The 18,234-nt window shown below is 37.7% G+C and overlaps 1 protein-coding gene across 1 annotated transcript in view; it reads right to left on the bottom strand.

Annotated features, from left to right (window-relative positions):
• Positions 1 to 18,037, bottom strand: part of SLC18A2 (solute carrier family 18 member A2) — a 43,930-nt gene extending 25,893 nt beyond the window's left edge. Inside the window, exons 1-2 of the mRNA XM_069099046.1 lie at positions 17,891 to 18,037; positions 16,149 to 16,491 (exon numbers count right to left, since the gene is read on the bottom strand). Coding sequence (XP_068955147.1) covers positions 16,149 to 16,491; positions 17,891 to 18,011 — 464 coding nt within the window. The 5' untranslated portion in view covers positions 18,012 to 18,037. The remainder of the gene's footprint in view (positions 1 to 16,148; positions 16,492 to 17,890) is intronic.
• Positions 18,038 to 18,234: the final 197 nt, after the last annotated feature.

The raw sequence follows: 18,234 nt of genomic DNA, 5'->3' as shown, positions 1-18,234 counted from the left end.
AAGAATTCCTAACCAAACAAGGGAAAGAGAGGATCACAGAGGAGAAAGCAAACCATTTTTAGTACATAAAATTAGAATTTTTTTAAAACACACACACACACACACACACACACACACACACACATGAATGCAGCTAAAACTAGAAGGGAAAAAAATCTTTTCATCATTTACTTGGTAAGTGTCTCTTTCAAAGATATATATAAAGAATAGACTAAATCTACAGGAATAAGAACCATTTCCCAATCGATAAAGAATATGAACAGTCAAGCTTTCTAAGGAAAAAAATCCAAGCTACCAATAGCCATATGAAAAAAAAAATGTTTTATTTCACTAATACTTAGAGAAATACAACTTAAAATAGCTCTGAGGTTCTACATAGTCTGAGGTTCATGCACCTCAGACACAGCTTTTCATCCACCATAGGCCTATACCTCAGAGATCAAAGAAAGACCAAAAAGGTCCACATGTACAAAAATATTTGTAGCAGCTCTTTTTTGTTTTTGTAGCAAAAACCTGGAAACTAAGTAGATACCCATCTACTGGGGAATGGCTGGTGTATGCATGTAACAGAATATTATTGTGCTATAAGAAATGATAAAGGGAATGGTTTCAGAGAACACCTGAGAGCTCTTGTATGAACTGATGCAGATTGAATTGAGCAGAAGCAGGAGAACATACAACATAATAAATACAAACGACTCTAAAATCCTTTTATGTTGTTCAGTTATATCAGACTCTTCATGAGCCCTTTTGGGGTTTTCTTGACAAAGATACTAGAGTACATCGCCCCCTTCAACAATTCATTTTATAAATCAGGAAACTGAAGCAAATAATGTTAATGACTTTCTCATGTCTGAGACCAGATTTGAACTCTTGAAGATGAATCTTTCAGACTCCAGTCCTGGCACTCTATCTACCATACTACCTAGGTGCCCCACTGACAGCCTTAAGAATGTTGATTAATGCAATGATCTATCATTATTCTAGAAGACAGATGATAAAGTATGCTATCCCCTTCCTGTCAGGGAGGGACCAGACATGATTGGAGTATGGGCTCTGGGAACCTCCTTGAATCTTCCCCCTTGATCTGAATCTCTGTTACCCTTAACCTAGCCTAACCTTCCATTATCTGTTTCCCACCCTTGATCCCATCAAAATCCCATTCTCTTGGTTCCTGGAGTCTGACCCCAGTCCCATCAAGATCCTCCTTAGACTCTTTCTCAAGACTCTCCCCAAACCCCTCCTCTACACCACCCCTAGATTCCTCCCACAATCTCTCTGTATATAAGATTCATCTTGCCTCCATGAAGGTGGTCAGATTCAATCTAGCGCAGACTCAAGTCTGTGTCACATTGTTCTGGCCCACTTGTCAACACAAGTGCACAAATACTTAGACTCCTTATTAAGAGTTTACTGAATATTGTGAATCTATAATAAACTTTGTTTTACTTCAGCTGAGAGATGGCTTGAGTCGAATTCATTCGGCAGGACCTGTCATGTCGGTATTTTGGGGTATTGTGCACCCATAAACCCCAACCTCAACATGGCCATCTAGCCATGACTAAAGGTGGAATTTGTTTTACTTGGCTATATATGCTTGTTTCAAGAGTCTTCCCCCGCCTCAATGGGATGAAGGGTGGACAAGAGGGAGAAAAATGGGTTTTAATTGAAAAAATTAAATTTAATATTTAAATACATTTATTCCTCCCTCCCCCCAATACCTGTGAACCCACATCCAAGTATCCAAAACTTGTTGTCTGTATCCAGGGTTCTGGGCTGGTATCCACAGTGACAAAGAAGCATTTCTCACGTTAAAATTGCCACCAGTTTCTCTGCTGGTTGACTTCAACAGTTCAGCAAAGACCTTGAGGGTGGATCAGAGACTATAGCATGCCTTTATACAGCATATTACCATCTAACTAGGGATATGTAGCAAGAATGGTTGGATATGTGAGGGCTGAAATTGCCTCTGGCTCCACAAAACAAAATAAACTCTTCTTTCTTTTCAGCATCCTGCTTGGAAAATCCAGTGGCTGGAGGGCAAATATATTTTTCAAAGCCATTGGAATTAGTGGTATAATTCCAATTCCACTAATCCTTTATTTTGGTTGTTCAAACCCTCTGAACCCCTAAGGCATCCTTCATTTCTGTAACCAAATGAAACATCTGCGCTCCCCTAAGTAGGCTAAAGTCTGATGGATAGCACTAGTTTCAAAAGCACATTGTTCACCATGGCAGAATGGTCTATTCCTTTCCTTCAAAAATCCCCAATAATCCAACTTTGCTTTACCTTATTCTAGGTTGCCTATTTGTATTTCAGCATCAGTAATGCTGGTTGACCACATTTTGATACTTTAATGGGTTTATGCTTTCCTTAATTTGGGAAGTCCCTCTCACAAGAAAAATCACAGCTTATCTGTGCCCTTTCATCTTGTAAAAATATTAATAATGGTTTTTATTGTTTTATAGTTTCTCCCTCCCTTCCTCCCATTCTTTTTCTCTCTCCTCCCTTCTCCCTTTTTTTTTGTCTTTTTGGAGGGGGGAAGGCAGGGCAGTTGGGGTTGTGACTTGCCCAAGGTCAGATAATAAGTGTTAAGTTTCTGAGGTCACATTTGAACTCAGGTCCTCTTGACTCCAGGGCCAGTGCTCTATTCACTGTTCCATCTAGCTGCTCTGACTCTCCTCTATTCTCCCACCTGTCTCCCAAAATCGAAGTAGCTAATAATTTTCAACTTACCTTAAGTATAATGAATAATTATCATTCACTCATTTATTATAATAATGAATCTAGGCTCAGTATTCAAAAGGATCTTAGAAAGTTAGAACACTGAATCAAATCTAATGAGATGAAATTTACTAGGGTTAAATGTTAAGTCTTACACTTAGGTTAAAAAATATCTCTTTTCTCTTCCTACCTTCTTTTCTAGTCATACACCTCTCTGGGCATTCTTTATGTTTCTTTTGCTCAATTTTTAGTTGGCAACATATGCCCATTGGCCCATACCATAAACTTATCTACTGTCCTTGGGTGACTGACTTAAATTCTTTGGGGACTGTGCATTCAATGACTTAGAACCATAAAGAATTATCTAAAGATATTAAGAAGATGGGCCTTTACTTCAGGGAGAAGCTTGGAGTCATCAAAAGAATTATGCAGTTTTCCAAAAGCAATTCATCCTCTATTCCTGATCAATTCCCCATTCAGCTCGTCATCAATAGGTAAGGTAGGCAAGAGAAGCTCTATGGTTCATCTGTCCAACTGCCTGAACAGTAGCCATTCTTTATCTACTTGATTTTTGTACCACGGGTACATATACTGAACTATTTTAAATGATTATAGGATTTGTGTAGGAGGCTGTACAACGTTCAGGGATCTGATGCAACCAGTACAATGCAAACAAAGAATCTGAAGGACTTCATCATTTATAGCAGAAGTCCTTAAACTTTTGTGTATGAACCCCTTTGGCAACCTATGGGCCTGTTCTAAGAATAATGTTTTTAAATGCATAAAACACATGGGATTACAAATGAAACCAATTATGTTGAAAAAGTTATGAAAATATTTTAAAAACAAAATCATGGGCCCCAGGTTAGGAATGAATTCCTTCCTTCTATTTTGACTCTATAATGGGCATCCTTCATGTTGACAGAAAGGACCTTTGTTGAGGACCCATCTTCCTGTATTAGGTCTCATTTTATATTAATAATCAGAGGGTTGTGAAACAAAATTCTCTATCTTTGTATCTTTCAAATAACTTTGTTTACTTTAAAATATGCATGGAAGACATCTTATCAAATGAAAGCCTTTAAGGAAGCATTTTGCTCTTTGAATAAAATGCCTTTTCATTATTTCATTATCTTTCAATCAATTGCATGACTAAAACCATTGCTTGCTATAGAATATCATTTGTCTAGAAGCCTATCTACTTCCTTCCCATATCCTCATCAAGTATGTCTTCAATGCTTGTGTAGATTATTCTCATAAAAATTTTGTATGGTAAGTTAGCATATGAATCAATATCAATTGGTATTCTTTGAATCTCTCTTTTTTTGGCAACAATAACATCCAATATTTTCCCAGAACTTTGGCATCCTCCCTTATTTCAGATACTTTGAGAACTGATCTCTCAATCCCTTCAAAAATGTGTCATTTACAGCATAGCTGTATATATTTTGTGTATAATTGATCTGGTTTGGTTGCTTTTCCCTTTGTTTTCTTTAGTGCAATTCTACTACTTTATGGAGCACCTTGGGGATTATGATGTTAGCTCGTAATGACTAGACAAATTTGTTATTAAAATCTTAATAAATCTTTCCCATTTAAAATTTTATTTTGGTGTTCTGCATCTAGTTTCACCTTGGCTATTCTCGGGATAACATCCCTTATACTGCTTTAAAAAAAATGTTTTCTATATGTATTATATATATTAGTATTATGCCATCCTCCTTCTGTAAGAGATTATAAATGAACTTATACCCTAAACCAGTATCCAGTATTTCCCTTATGGGCTGCCATCTCTTTCTGCCTGACAGAGATCAGATATCTTCTGACTGAGGTATTTGAGGCTCTTTTGGTATCATTGTTGTGGAAAGGGAAATATAATGGCTAAACTTTTCTTAAGAAATGATAACAGGCTGTGTCAATATCTTTTGTTTTGTCCATTTCCCATTTTTCAGTTTCAACTAATTATCTTAACAGGCTATTTTGGATTTGTCTGAGTTTTGTACCCTATGCTCATGTCCTTTCCTCTAATTTAATATTGATTTTTGATCTTTGGGAACCTGAAAATACACAGACAGAAGATTTAAAAATGATTTCCACATAAGTAACCAGAACCTATGACTCATCCTTTCATTTATTTACAATTTCCTTTTGTCTTCTAAGGATATCAAAATTGATAGAATTCAATTCCTCCAGTGCCTGGAGGAATTTATTTATTGGTTACTGGATTTGAATAGTACATTTAGAGTAATAACAGATAAGTTAATGTTTATAGATGAATTTAAAAGGTTATGATTCTTAGCACACTGCCCTGTTTGCTGTCCTCTGCCACTGCTATTCTATAGAAGTAAGGACTATTTTGCAACTCTTTCCTTTACTGGTTTCCATGGCCAAAGAATTGACCATCAGTTAACTGATACTGAACCTTTCCATTTGTTGGGAGGATTGTACTAGAAGCCTTACAAACTTGATGGAAATTTGGGGTGGCTAAGTGGCACAGTGAATAGAGCACAGCCCTGGAGTCAGGAGGACCTGAGTTCAAATCCAGCCTCAGACACTTAACAGGAAAACTAGCTGTGTGGCCTTGGGCAAGTCACTTAACCCTGATTGCCCTACCTTCCCCCTCCAAAAAAAAAATTCCTGCATAAAAGATAGCTTTCTAAAAGGGGTTGGGGGGGGGAGTTTCCAAGTGAAATATAGGTGATGTAAAAACAAAAGATTCCAATAAATTTTTTTAAGAGATAAACTGAGTTTTAGTCCTGATTCTGCCATTTACTAATTTATGACCTTGGGGAGGTCATTAACATGCCTTAGAGCCTATTTCCATATCAATGAAATAAGAAGCATAGAATAAGACCCTTCTGGTTCTTACAACCTATTTTTATAGATGTTAGTCCAAGTAGATAAAAATGTTTTTAAATGCACACACATACAAACCCCTAATACTTTCCTCCTTCCAATATTCAATGGTCTTTGGTGTCTGACAATTTTATCAAATGCTAATAAACTTTGGCATTTAAACAAAAATCTGAATCTCTTTTCTCATACTTGCTCATGCCATATTTCCCTTTGCCCTTTTCAAGAATCTCAGAACAAGCTGATTATTTCCGATTATACAGACCTGTGCTATGATTCTTGGCTATGACTGGCCATCTCTGACTCTCTCCCCTTTTACTTCTTTTTTGAATGGGGAAGGGAATTTCTTTTTCTGTACTGGGATTTCTTAACCTGCTTAAGAACCCATTTGATGAAGTCTATGGGCCCCTTTCTCTCAAGAATGTTTTGTTGCAACTGAGTATCGTGTTTCAGGGGAAAATATGGTCATTCAGTGGAATACAGGACTTTCAAGCATTCTTGCTGAAAAAACCAGAGTTGAATAGAAAATTTGACATTCAGATACAAGAAGCAAGAGAAGCATGAGAAGGTAAACAGGGAAAAGAAATCATAAGGAACTTATCAAAGTTGAACTATTTTTTTTTTAAGCAATTGGGGTTGAGTGGCTTGCTCGGGGTTGCATGGCCGGTTGTTGTTTCTGGGTGTGGTGCTGAGTGTCTGGGCCCGGATTTGATCTGGGTTGTCCCGGCACTGGGGCCGGTGCTCTTGCTCGCTGAGCCACCTGGCCAAAGTTGAACTATTAACATTCCTACATGGAAAAACAATAATTGTAACCTATGAAACTTTTCTCAGTAGTTGAAGGGATTAGAAATATATATATATATGTCTTTATATGAGGGTATGCGGGCATATGAATACATATGTGAATGTGTGTATATACGTTTACAGGTATACATAGATAGAGGGCACAGGACCAATTTAACAGGAAGGGATGATACTTAAAAGGTGAAATTAAGAGGTGAGAGGAATATAATGAGAGGAGATAGGGAGAGACAGAGTAGGGCAAACTATCTCATACAGAAGAGGCAAGGGAAAATGGTTACAATGGAGGGGAAGAATAGGAAGGCAAAAGGGAATAGGTCAACCTTATTCCTATTGAATCTGGCTTGAGAAGGGAGGGAAATACACACTAAATAGGGGATCTCACCCTCCAGGAGAATAGTGGGGGAAGGGGATGTGAGGGGGGATGATGGAAGGGAGGGCAGGCTGGGGGGGAGGGAAGTTGGAAGCACCCACTTTTGAAAAGGGACAGGATCAAAGTAGAGAATAGAACAAATGTGAGGTTGGATAGGAGGGAGGGAAATATAGTCAGTCTTTTACAATACATCTACTATGTTATTGTTTTGCATTAGCCACACATGTACAACCTATACTGAACTGCTTTTCCCCCCAGTGGGGGTGGGTGGCAGGGGGGGGAAGGGAATGAATCTGGAATTGAAAGTTTTAAAATCAAATATTCAAATATATATATATATATATATGTGTGTGTGTGTGTGTGTGTGTATACATACTATTATTAATACCATAATACCATCTTACATGTAATTAAGAAAAAAGATATACAGGCACTGAGGCATAGAATCCACTGGAAAAGTTGAAACGGGTATGGGAGAAAATATGGGAGAAAGCAGATTGGAGGTGGGGATATCCTGTGGGACTGCTGTTTTGGGGGGATGGGTGGGGGAAAAACGGGGAGAAAATTTGTAACTCAAAATCTGGCGGAAACGAATGATGTAAATCAGCAGTTAATAAAGCATTTAAATTTAAAAAAATAAAAATAAAATGCAAAAAAAAGAATGTTTTGTTGCCTACATTAATAACTGAAGGAAATACTAAGTTTTAGTTAGAAATTAGTGAAAATAAAAATGAAAAATTTCCCATCTAAATAAACATAGAATATGAAATTTTATATTATATATGGAGTATATTGATGTATTCATATATATTATTTCTATCAATATCTATTGTCACATACATGTGAAATATATATAACATATTTATATAATATATATGAAACATGTATATATGTATGTGTGTAGATAGATAAAATATAGATATAGATGATATATAACCTCTGAAATCTATCCACAGTCCCTCGGAGAGTCCATGGACCCCAGATTAAGAATCCCAATTCTAGACCAACTGTGAGCTAACCACAAGATCCAGTCTAAATCCAAAAGACTCTTCACATGACAAAACCTTCAACTTGAGGCTAAAAGTGCCTAAAATTAGCCTGAAAGACAGGAAGTATCTGTATATCAATTGCTTAGAGCCAGGGACCCAATGAATCCAGTACTGGGGACTGGCTGGTGAGGAAGATGCTTATTAACACAATTACACTAGAAGCCAATGACTCATTGAGGCCTATGGATGTGTACTGTCACATCTTGGTCATCCTAGAAAAGAATGTCACTCCTATCACACAGGCTGACAGTCATAAGTCAATCTATCAGACTATTGTTGATGTGGTATTTCTGTGGAAGGGTATCCAGGAGATGTAGCCTACTTCCTTCACTGCTTTTATTTACCATTAGCTTAGTTCATGGAGGGCAATAAAAATAAATGTTGAAACCTTGCTATAATGTGACTGATTAGCCTCCATCACATGAAGGTTCTAAAGGTAGGCTAAATGTCCTCAAAGTATGCTCTTAATCCCAATTCTCTCCCAAGAGAGCACAGGTGTATCTCATGTTGTAAAAATTAACATGCAAACAGGTAGCATATGAAATGAATTTCTGTAAATCAACCTGGAAATGCACCAAGGAAGCTTGCTCTTGGAGGCAATCCTGTTGTAACTTTTCCCCCACTCCTATTATGAAAAGACTAATTACAAGCTCGTTAGTTGTTCGCATAATAAATCCATATTTCCTCATATCCGTTTTTTTTTCAAGTGACACATCAAGTGTCCTACAGGTCCCTGTAGTGTAGATTGCTTCTTCTGTTAACACTTTCCTCGTTCTCTAAAATACATTATCTTGATAGTTCAGTGTGACAAGAACACCACACTCCTCTGACCATTCTATTCTGACTTCCCAAGACTGGACCATTTTCTGTGTACTTAGTTAATATCTCCAACTGGAGAGTCTTTCCCCAAACAGCTGCTCTTCATGCCAACTGAGAAATTGAAAAGGTCACTGCTTATTACCAGAAAGCTCACTTCAGACCAACTGACAGTAATTAGAAAAGCTCTATATGGTAAGTACAAGATTGTTTTAGATAAGTTTGTTTGTGTTAGCCTGATGTTAGCTAAAATGAGACAGTGTTTGGGGTGTATAAATCACTGGATCAGAAGTCAGGAGCGCTTTGGTCTAGTCCTGGTTCTAACATTTGCTTTCTACTGGCAAGTCATTTCCCTAATTCAGGTCTTATTATTCCCCATAGATAAAATCAAAGGTCAGAGTGGGTGAGCTCTGAAGCTTCCTTTTGAAGGCACATTGTGTAATTTTCTGGAAAAACACCTGGATTTCAAGTTATGCGAGAAAACTATGGATTATTACTTAGCACGGACCTAGGATCATAACCCATCACTTATATTGATTTGGTAAAAGCAGAACTTGGAGACAGTGACAAATGTAAGATAATGTTGGAGAAGATGCCTCATTACTGGAAAAAAATGAGAAATCAAACTGAACCTAGTTACTTTGTATATTCCCATTTTAAAAATCCTGTCAATATTGACCCTCACACTTATTAAATGAAATCTGCTCTATTCACCACTCCCACCACTTCTGACAATAACAACTTGATTTAGTATGAAAAGACAGAAAGGAGATTTTTTACACTGTCTCAGCAAGAATTTGTTTTTCTGCATTTTTATTCAGAAAATTCACCTTTGTGAATGAACACTGAAAAACTCACCATACATAAACTCACTATTGTATGCTAGTTGAATGAAACCTGCTGTGAACCTCCTTGTCCCTCAGAAATAGAATTCAAATGACCAGGCTTTGGTGGGGTCAAGGATTATTTTTGAACCTACTCCCATTGCATATGACAAAAAGAGAAGGCTGTCACATTTCAAATCTGGACATTTCATCATGCCCATTCACATACTGGCTGTGTGTGGGACCCCTAAGTAAGTCATTCAGTCGCTCAATGTCCCAGCTAACTCTGTTAAATTATAAATTGAAAAACAGTTGCCTTGGTAGAGGAAATCTCTTCCCTAAGAGTTCCCTACACTGAAATCATAGGTCTAGACCAAGGACTTTGGACAATTCTCTTCAACTCTATAGGTTAAATTTTCCACATCTGAAAAATGAACAGGGTGGGTTTTTAATCTGGAGTCGGCAAACTTATTTAACATGTTGATAATTTTCAATTGGCTTACTTTGCCATCCTCTATATTTGACCTAAAAGCCATCATTTTAAGAAGGGGTCGATGGTCTTCATTTGACTCCCACGACTTTATGAGACACACAAAAAAAGGCTCAAATCCCAGTTCTAAATGATTTCTAAGGACTTTCTATCTTTTAATTTTATAACCCTCTGGTTCTAACATTCTTCTAAACTGAGTATTTTGCTTCACATAGTACATCAATTAATGGCAGAAAATGGTTGAATATGTATTGTTCATCTTGCCACCAAACCTCATTTTCCCCATAATATCTAGGAATCTTTTCATTTAGGCTAGCCAAAATTTATAATAAAAAAAATTGTGACCAACAAGAAATATCCTGCGCTGATTTTATTCAATTCAACCTGGTACAACCTGTCTTGATTTTATTCAATTCAACCTGGTACAAATAGAGAGAACCCTACTCAGGAGCAGAAAAGTAGCTCGTGATAGCAAAGAGGACAAATACACACCACAGTGAGGAGAGTAAGGAAAGTGAAAGGTAGCATGGTATAGTGGGAAAAAGACAGTCCCGAAGCCCCAGTTCCTAATACCCAAGTAGCTAGGCAACATGGCGAGTAGAGTGCTGGACCTAAGTTCGCATTCCATCTCAGAAGCTTACTGGTTGTATGCCCTGGACAAGCTACTTAACCCCTTATCTGCCTCCATTTTTTGTAAATAAAATGGAGATAATAATAGCACCTAACTTCTTGGGCTGTTGTCTGGATATTTTATAAGCAGCATTATTATTATTGTTGTGATGATGATGATGATTACCATATCTGCAGACAATAGTTTTTTTTTTTTTCACTACAGGCAAGACACTTGCCCTCTCAAGGCCTTAGTTTTATCATCTGTCAAATGGAAGGTTGGACTAGTACGTAGAGGGAGGGGAAGGATGTTAGGTGTAGGGAGTAAGCATTACCTACCTGAATAAATCCTGAGTGAGAAACTCTGGGCTTGAGTGTTGCTGGAACCATATTAAAATGTGATTGGCAAATGTGTAAGAAAATAAATAGAAATACAATACAACATAAAATTTTAATTTGTGCTTTCCTAAGTCGATATGTGGCCTTACAGGGGTCATTTCTATTGGATTTTACACCATTGTGATGGCATCTGAGGTCCTTCCTGGGTCTATATTTATTATTCTGACATCCTATGATCCCTGAGCACACACATGGTTTTAGAAGAGGGACACAATCTCCAGAGATGTTGGATGTCTGAAGGAAACTGGTCTGGCATAAAAAAATTTTGTTGGAGGAAAATCATGTCAATGAAATGCACTACTTCTAGAAGTAGAAAATTTCCTACCATGGGAGGGGTTCGAGGCAGTGGTTTCTTGGCAACTTGAGGATGTTGTAAAGTTCAAGAAGGGAATACAGCAAATTGTCTCAATCCCTTTCCACCCCAAGTCTAGGATTCTATGAACTACTCCTGGATAATGGGAATAATAATAAAAATGCTAGCATTTCTATATCATATTAAGATTTGCAAAGAACTGTATGAATATTATCTCACTTTATTCTCATAACAACTCTGGGAAGTAGGTGGTATTATTATCACTATTTTAGCGATTGAGAAATTTGGGCAAACAGAACAAGTGACTTGCCCAAGGTCACTTACAGCAAGTAAGTAGCTGAGGTCAGATTTTATCTCAAGTCTTATTAATTCCAGGTCCAGCATTCTCTTCATTGTGCCATCTAGCTGTGCCACCTTCTACATGAAGCCCTCCTTAATTCCTTTAGCTGCCAGAGCTTCTTTTACTATCACCCCACCCCCTACAAAAATCGTCTTTTAAAAATTCTGCTTATATTTACATATCTATGTGTTGTCTCCTCTGATAGAATGTAAGCTCCTAGAGGGCAAGAGCTGTTTTTATTTTTGTCTTTGTATCCCTCATCAACCAGAAGAGTACCTGATGTGTATATAGTAGGTACTTCATAAATGCGTGCTAATTGATTGACTGGTTAATCCTACATTTTAAAGGTAGCAAAGTAAAACAAGGCTTCTCTCCAGAAAAGGGTGTGTACATGCATGTATGTACGTACAATACACATGTATACACATGTGCACAATGTATTTATGCATAGGTCTACATGTGTACATGCACAGAAACATGCAAAAATGGTGTGTGTGTGTGTGTGTGTGTGTGTGTGTGTGTGTGTGTAAAACTTCAGCCTTGGGCAACTACAGCATTAGTCTCATACTGAATGTTTGGTAGTGAAAAAGCCACTGTGTTTAAACAAGCTTCTTCCCTTGACAAAAGCAAAACATTACAACATGAGCCATACTCCTTAAAAAGCTCCTTCATCTCCCTTTTGCATTTGGAGAACTGTGATGCTTCAATCATTTCAATCCCTGAGTTTCCTAGTACCTACCGCATGGTGCTTTACCACTGCTCCCATCAGGTGTCTGGCAAGGGCATTATTATGATAATGCCTTCCACTTTGCTGTGTGCTAGATGAGCTTTTGGCCTTCTCAGAACACAAAACCCTGAGCAGTTTTCTATAATTATATTAGATGTATCTTTGAGGAGTGTTCCTACTCGGTCTTCCCACACATCGAGACACAAACGTTTTTGAAACCATGACTGGTTAAGTTTGTTTGATTTTTCTTTCGCTGACAAAAAAAAATTGTGTCGCTGTATTTATAATGGTACTCCTCGGTAGGCTCATAATCTCAAACCAGCCTTGGATTAATTTTGCAAGTATATTTTGTTCCCTGCCATCTAAAAATAGTTTTCTGACTAATTAACAAGAATAGGGGCAGGATGTGGTTCGGGGACATTATCATAGCTTTAATATGACCTTGCAGTCTGCCACTTAGGAGTCTAGGACACTAATGGAGACAAGTTATAAATGTGCATTAAGTCCTCCTGACTGGGCATGACCTCATAGTGTACGTGTGGTCAACCAGTCAAAGGTTGGGAAGATGGATTGTGTCCAGCCTTTCCCCTGGCATGAATCCCTTTGTTGCTGTTGAGTTGTTTTTCATTCATGTCCAACTCTTTGTGACCCCATTTGGGGTTTGCTTGGCAAAGACACTGAAGTAGTTTGCCATTTCCTGCTTCAGCTCATTTTAAAGATGAGGAACTGAAGCAAACAGAATTAAGAAATTTGCACGGGATCACACAGTTAGTAAGTGTCTGAGGCCAGATTTGAACTCAGGAAGATGATTCTTCTGGACTCTAGACCTGGTATCCACTGCACCACCTAGTTGCCCTATGAACCTCTTAGGATTCTTATAACAACTTCAGCCCAAATACCCATGCAGACTCCCTGCCCTTTACTCTTACATTGTCTTTCACTCTTTTTGACTTGTGGCTTCTGCAGGAGGTGTTGGAAAAGGGCCATGGATTATTTTTGCCCCAAACACCATCTTTCTTTTGAACTTTTCTATTTCCATGGAGGGTACCCTCAGCCTTCCAGTCTTCCAGGTTAACAATTTCCTCCTTATTCCTCCCTCAGTCAAAACTGCTTTCTTCAAAGATCTCTCAACTGCCAAATCTCCCAGTCTTTTTTTCAACCCTCCTCCTTCTTGACCAGTGCTATGTGTGACACTGTGGACTATGTTCTTCTGCAATACTTACTCTCTTCTCTTTGGGATGCTGAAAATGACACAGGTCACCTATCAACACTCACATCTCTCATATCTACCTATAAAAACCTGGGAGCAAAATTCGCGACCTGGTTAAAAACCTCACAAATAAAAGAGTTTTTCAATGAGTTTTGAATTCATTTGTTAAAATATAGAAAGTCGACATATTCTGATAAGTTTGCAACAACTGATAAACATCAAAGAAGATGGAAATTTCCTAGGTGAATTTCAATGAAAATCTTGCCATTAATTGGTGGATAAGATTGAAAAACTAAATATCATGATTTAGTAACAGGCAACAATTCACTTCTTCCTTTTAGAACTAAGTATCTTTGTGACAGATCTTTTTTCATCTATGAAAACCATCAATATCAAATATTGTAATAAACTAAACTTAGAACCAGATCTTTGAATCACTGTAACAAAAAATATTAAACCAAAATTTTAAAAAAAGAGTGAAGCATATTCAATCATGTTGCTTTCACTAAAATATCATTATTAATAGTATTTTAGTGAGAACAAAAGAAGGTTTGTATTATTAATCAATAAAATGTTATTTCAACTTTCTCTTTTTCATTTTTATTCTGGGGCAAGTTCTTAATTTACATGACTGTTAGTACAATGGAACATGTATTGTATACTTTGTAAATAAATACTCATATTTATTGTTTTCACTAATAAGAGTGTGTGATCAAAAAGTTTGGAGACCATTTCTTTAGATGATCTTGTACTCTTTCACAGGCAGTCTGGGTACTTCCATTTCATCCCTTCTTCATTCCTAATGCTACCACTCTAGTACATCTCCTTACCTTCTGCATTATTGGGCTACCTAGTCTCCCCAGTTCCAATCCATTCTGTCCTCTTCTATGGACTTAATATTTCTTAATATTAATATTCTTAACCTTTCTCTGCTCATGTCACTGCTCTGATCAAGAATTTGTAAGGATGCCCCACTACCTGCCCGTTTGTATATAAATTTTTCTGCTTAGTTTTCCAGACCTTCCAGAACCTGGCCCCAACTACCTGTTCCTTATTTCTCGCTGTTCCCCAAATGACCCATCCCCCCAGTAAGACAGCTCTCCTTCACTCAACCCTACCCATTTCCCACCATACTTATTTCCTCCTCTGTGCCTTTGTTCACATTGTTACTGCCATATAGAATTCCCTCCATCATTCTCCCTCCCTATGCCTCCTTCAGTGGCCCAGCTCAAGACCTCCATCCTCAGTAGAGTCTTCCATAATGACTCCAATTCACATTAGGCTCAAAAGATCACAGTTTGAATTGGAGATATTAGAGGCCATGCACAATAGAAGGATGCTCTGAGTTTGTATATAAGGACACTGAGGTTCAGAGAGGTTAAGTAGTTGCTCAGTCACACAAATGATAAATGGTTTATCCAGATCTCTACCTCTCTGACAAATATCTGTTTATTATATACTATTCTACTCCTTAATCAAACAGGACAATTGAGACCTTTTGGAAGCAGTTTTAAAATGTTGAATGTATGACTACATATGTATTTGACCATAAATGTATGCATATAATGCTGTCTTGTTAATTCCCTGTGTCATATGTATGTATCTTGCTAGAATCATGGATTATTAGGACAGGAAGAGACATTAGAGGTCATCTAATCTAACCCCTCTCATTTTACAGATGAGGAAACTGAGTCTCATCACACCCCCTCCTCCCAAATTATAAATTCCTTGTAAGTGAAGTTTATTACTTTGTACTCCATAGCACCTGGTGCCATGCTGGACATATATTAACTGCTCACTAAATACTCAATCTATCAATTCACATAAGAAGTAAAGAGCTGATTTTATTACCTAGAAAATTTAATTCAAGAAAACACTTTTTTGCCAGTAATGTTCAGATAATGGATCCTAATATTTAGGCTATCTTTAAGGGGATGGGGATTGAATGATTGCCTCAATTTGCCATTTAATTTCCTACATTTAGACACAAGATTTAGCAACTGGTAAAATGGCAGGAATTAGCAGGAATAGAAGGAATTGCCTGTAGCCCCAAAGTTGCCTTTAAAATGTTATCTGTAAGCTACTCTCATGGATGTCATTTTTTTTTTAACAATCCCCCCTGTTGGCCATATAATCCAAAAGAAAGTTCCCAAAAAGAGGTCTGGAGCCAGGGTGGGGGAAATGGGTAAGAAATAAAGCTAAATGACACTCAGAAATTCAAGACAACCAGTGGTTACTGTGCAGTGTTGACTAAGCAAAAGCTATTTTTGCAACTGTTCAGTGGTCAAACCCAGGATTGAGGTAGATCAGGATCACAGTTCAAAATTCCTCTCCCTTTTAACAATCACCTAAGGTTATTTTGTAGAGTAGAAAAGAAGAGGAAGATGGGAATGCATCCATAGCTGTCATTAGAGAAAAGACAATGGGGTAAAGGGAGGGATATGGCAGCAGTCAAACTGCCCATTTACTGAGATTTCCATTGAAGATACCTCATGGATGAAAAGAATAACAGATTTCAAGGGACAGAGTAGCAAGATACTGAAGATGGTAGAGAGTTAGATTGAGAGATATTACTTGGCAGATGTTGCTATCAAATGATTTTGCTAAGGAATGACCTACCTGTTAGTCATTGGCCCTATGAAAGGGTTGGTGAGGAGCTGTACAGTTGCTTTGGAAGCAAATAATAAGCCTACTTGAACATTTTCATTGAGCAGGTCTTTGTCTTCCTTGGGGCAGTCAGATGGGATGCTGGTTGCATTGACTATCATCTGCTGTGTCACTGTTTTATAGGACTGTCTTCGTCCAGATGCTGTAGTGGTATTCTCAGTGATCACTGTGGAGTTGTTGTAATAGGAGAAGATGCTGCTGAAGGTGGGAGGCCCAGTTTCTGGTTTGGCAGTTTGTATTTCTGTGGCATTTTTTTCATGCTTAATGCTGTATAAGTAACTGGGAATGATGGGCACTAAAAACATAAGCAAAAGAGAAAAAAAGAGGCAATAAGTTCTCTCCAAATTGAGTGATAAGAACAATTTCGTGAAGTTTGGACCACTTCACCTTATTGAGTCTATCCTATTAAACTTCTACCTACTCAGGGACAGTTAAAAAAGTGAATGGCAATTTATATCCTTTACTTTCTCCACATAGCCTTTTAATTCATGGTGGTTCACCATAAGCCATAATTTCCAAGAAGACTAGTTAAATGGCAAAATTTGTGGTCAATATTTAACCAGAATTGTCAGTGTTTCTCCAGTCAGAGAATGTATACAACCATAAGGACATTTAAGTAAATGAAACAAGGAAATAGAAATCTAAATTGCATTATGTGTCATCAAAACATCACAGGAAATAACAATTTTGCAACAGGCTTATTCTATCTTTCTATTACATAAACTTGGAATTTGTATTTATTATGTAGTCCGGGCAATTCATACTTCCAAAGGTTTCAAAGAGTACAAGCAACATCCAGGACCCCACTGAAGTTCCAGGTTAAGTATACATAAGACATCAGTATAAAAGAGCCAGGATAATTTATGACCAAGAGCAAGTGAGAGACCTGCACCATCTGTCCTTCTTTCCCATACAAGAATCTGAATCTATTTGCTCTTCAGAAGATGCGTACTGAAAGTCTGCAAACTAAGATAACAGAAACCTTCTCATATTGAACCCTCTGTTACAAATGACACTTAGAGTCATTTAAAATTAGAGCATTTCAGGGAAAAGAAAACCTATCAGATGCTTTTTGCTAATGGGATTAATTTAGGAGACCTTGTTTTCCATTTTTCAAATTGGGATAATCTAATATAATCTGAGGCCGAAGTTGACATCATCTCAAAATTACCTTTGAAGCTGGTCAGGAAATGCTCCTGGCTCAGCACACTGAATCCTACAAGAACTTTAATTCTCACTCTTTGGGTTTTGGAGCTGAGGACAAAGAGGAATAATGTTATTTGTCCTCACTGTTGTAATGTAGACCGTAAAATAAAGTGCATCCTCTTTTAAAAGCCAGAAGACGATTAGAACTTTAGATATTATTCTTTTGCAACAGAAATCTTTTTCACCACAATGAAATGGGGAGGGGAAGTACTATCAAAAGGAAACATAAGTTCTACTCCTTATCTGGAGAGTCATTTGCTGATGTGCTACCAGGGAAAATGAAGCCACAAATAATGTCTCAGTAACAGAAACAAAAACCTAGGATCCTGGAGCCCTAGCTTCTAACCATGTGCTTTTGAAATGAGTGTACGATTTCTGTAATTTGTGTAGAAGCAAATCTCGAGAGTTAAGGTTACCAGAAAAGCGTAGCTAGGAGCTAGCTAGGACTCTCATCTAAAAGGAAGTCAAGAAAAGAGGCTTCCACTTACCCACAACCGTGAGCAGCATATTGTCCAAGAGGAGAGCAAGAAATACTATAAGAAGTATTAATTTCCTTGACTGCCGACTCTCCCGAAGCCAGGTGAGGAGACCGAATTCACCCAGAGCCATGATTCCTGGATCCTTTGGGCGTGACTCTTGCTGCAAATACAAAGGACAAATAGTTCAATTAAATCTTCATCTGTCCGTCCCTCTAGCTCTGTTCAACCTGAAACATCCCTGCTTCTGACTCTGTTCCCATCTTACAACCCAGGAAATGAGAGATGCGAACTCATCAAATCTTTATTCCCTTTTCATTTGCATTTTATTTTCAAAACGTCAATCTTGTCTGGTT

This window comes from Petaurus breviceps, unplaced genomic scaffold (assembly GCF_028583685.1).
Source record: "Petaurus breviceps papuanus isolate PSGF00001 unplaced genomic scaffold, PetGlider_PUasm1.0 37, whole genome shotgun sequence".
NCBI classification, from domain to species: domain Eukaryota; kingdom Metazoa; phylum Chordata; class Mammalia; order Diprotodontia; family Petauridae; genus Petaurus; species Petaurus breviceps.
The sequence above is the reverse complement of the archived record's forward strand: the minus strand, read 5'-3'. Positions and strand labels throughout refer to the sequence as shown.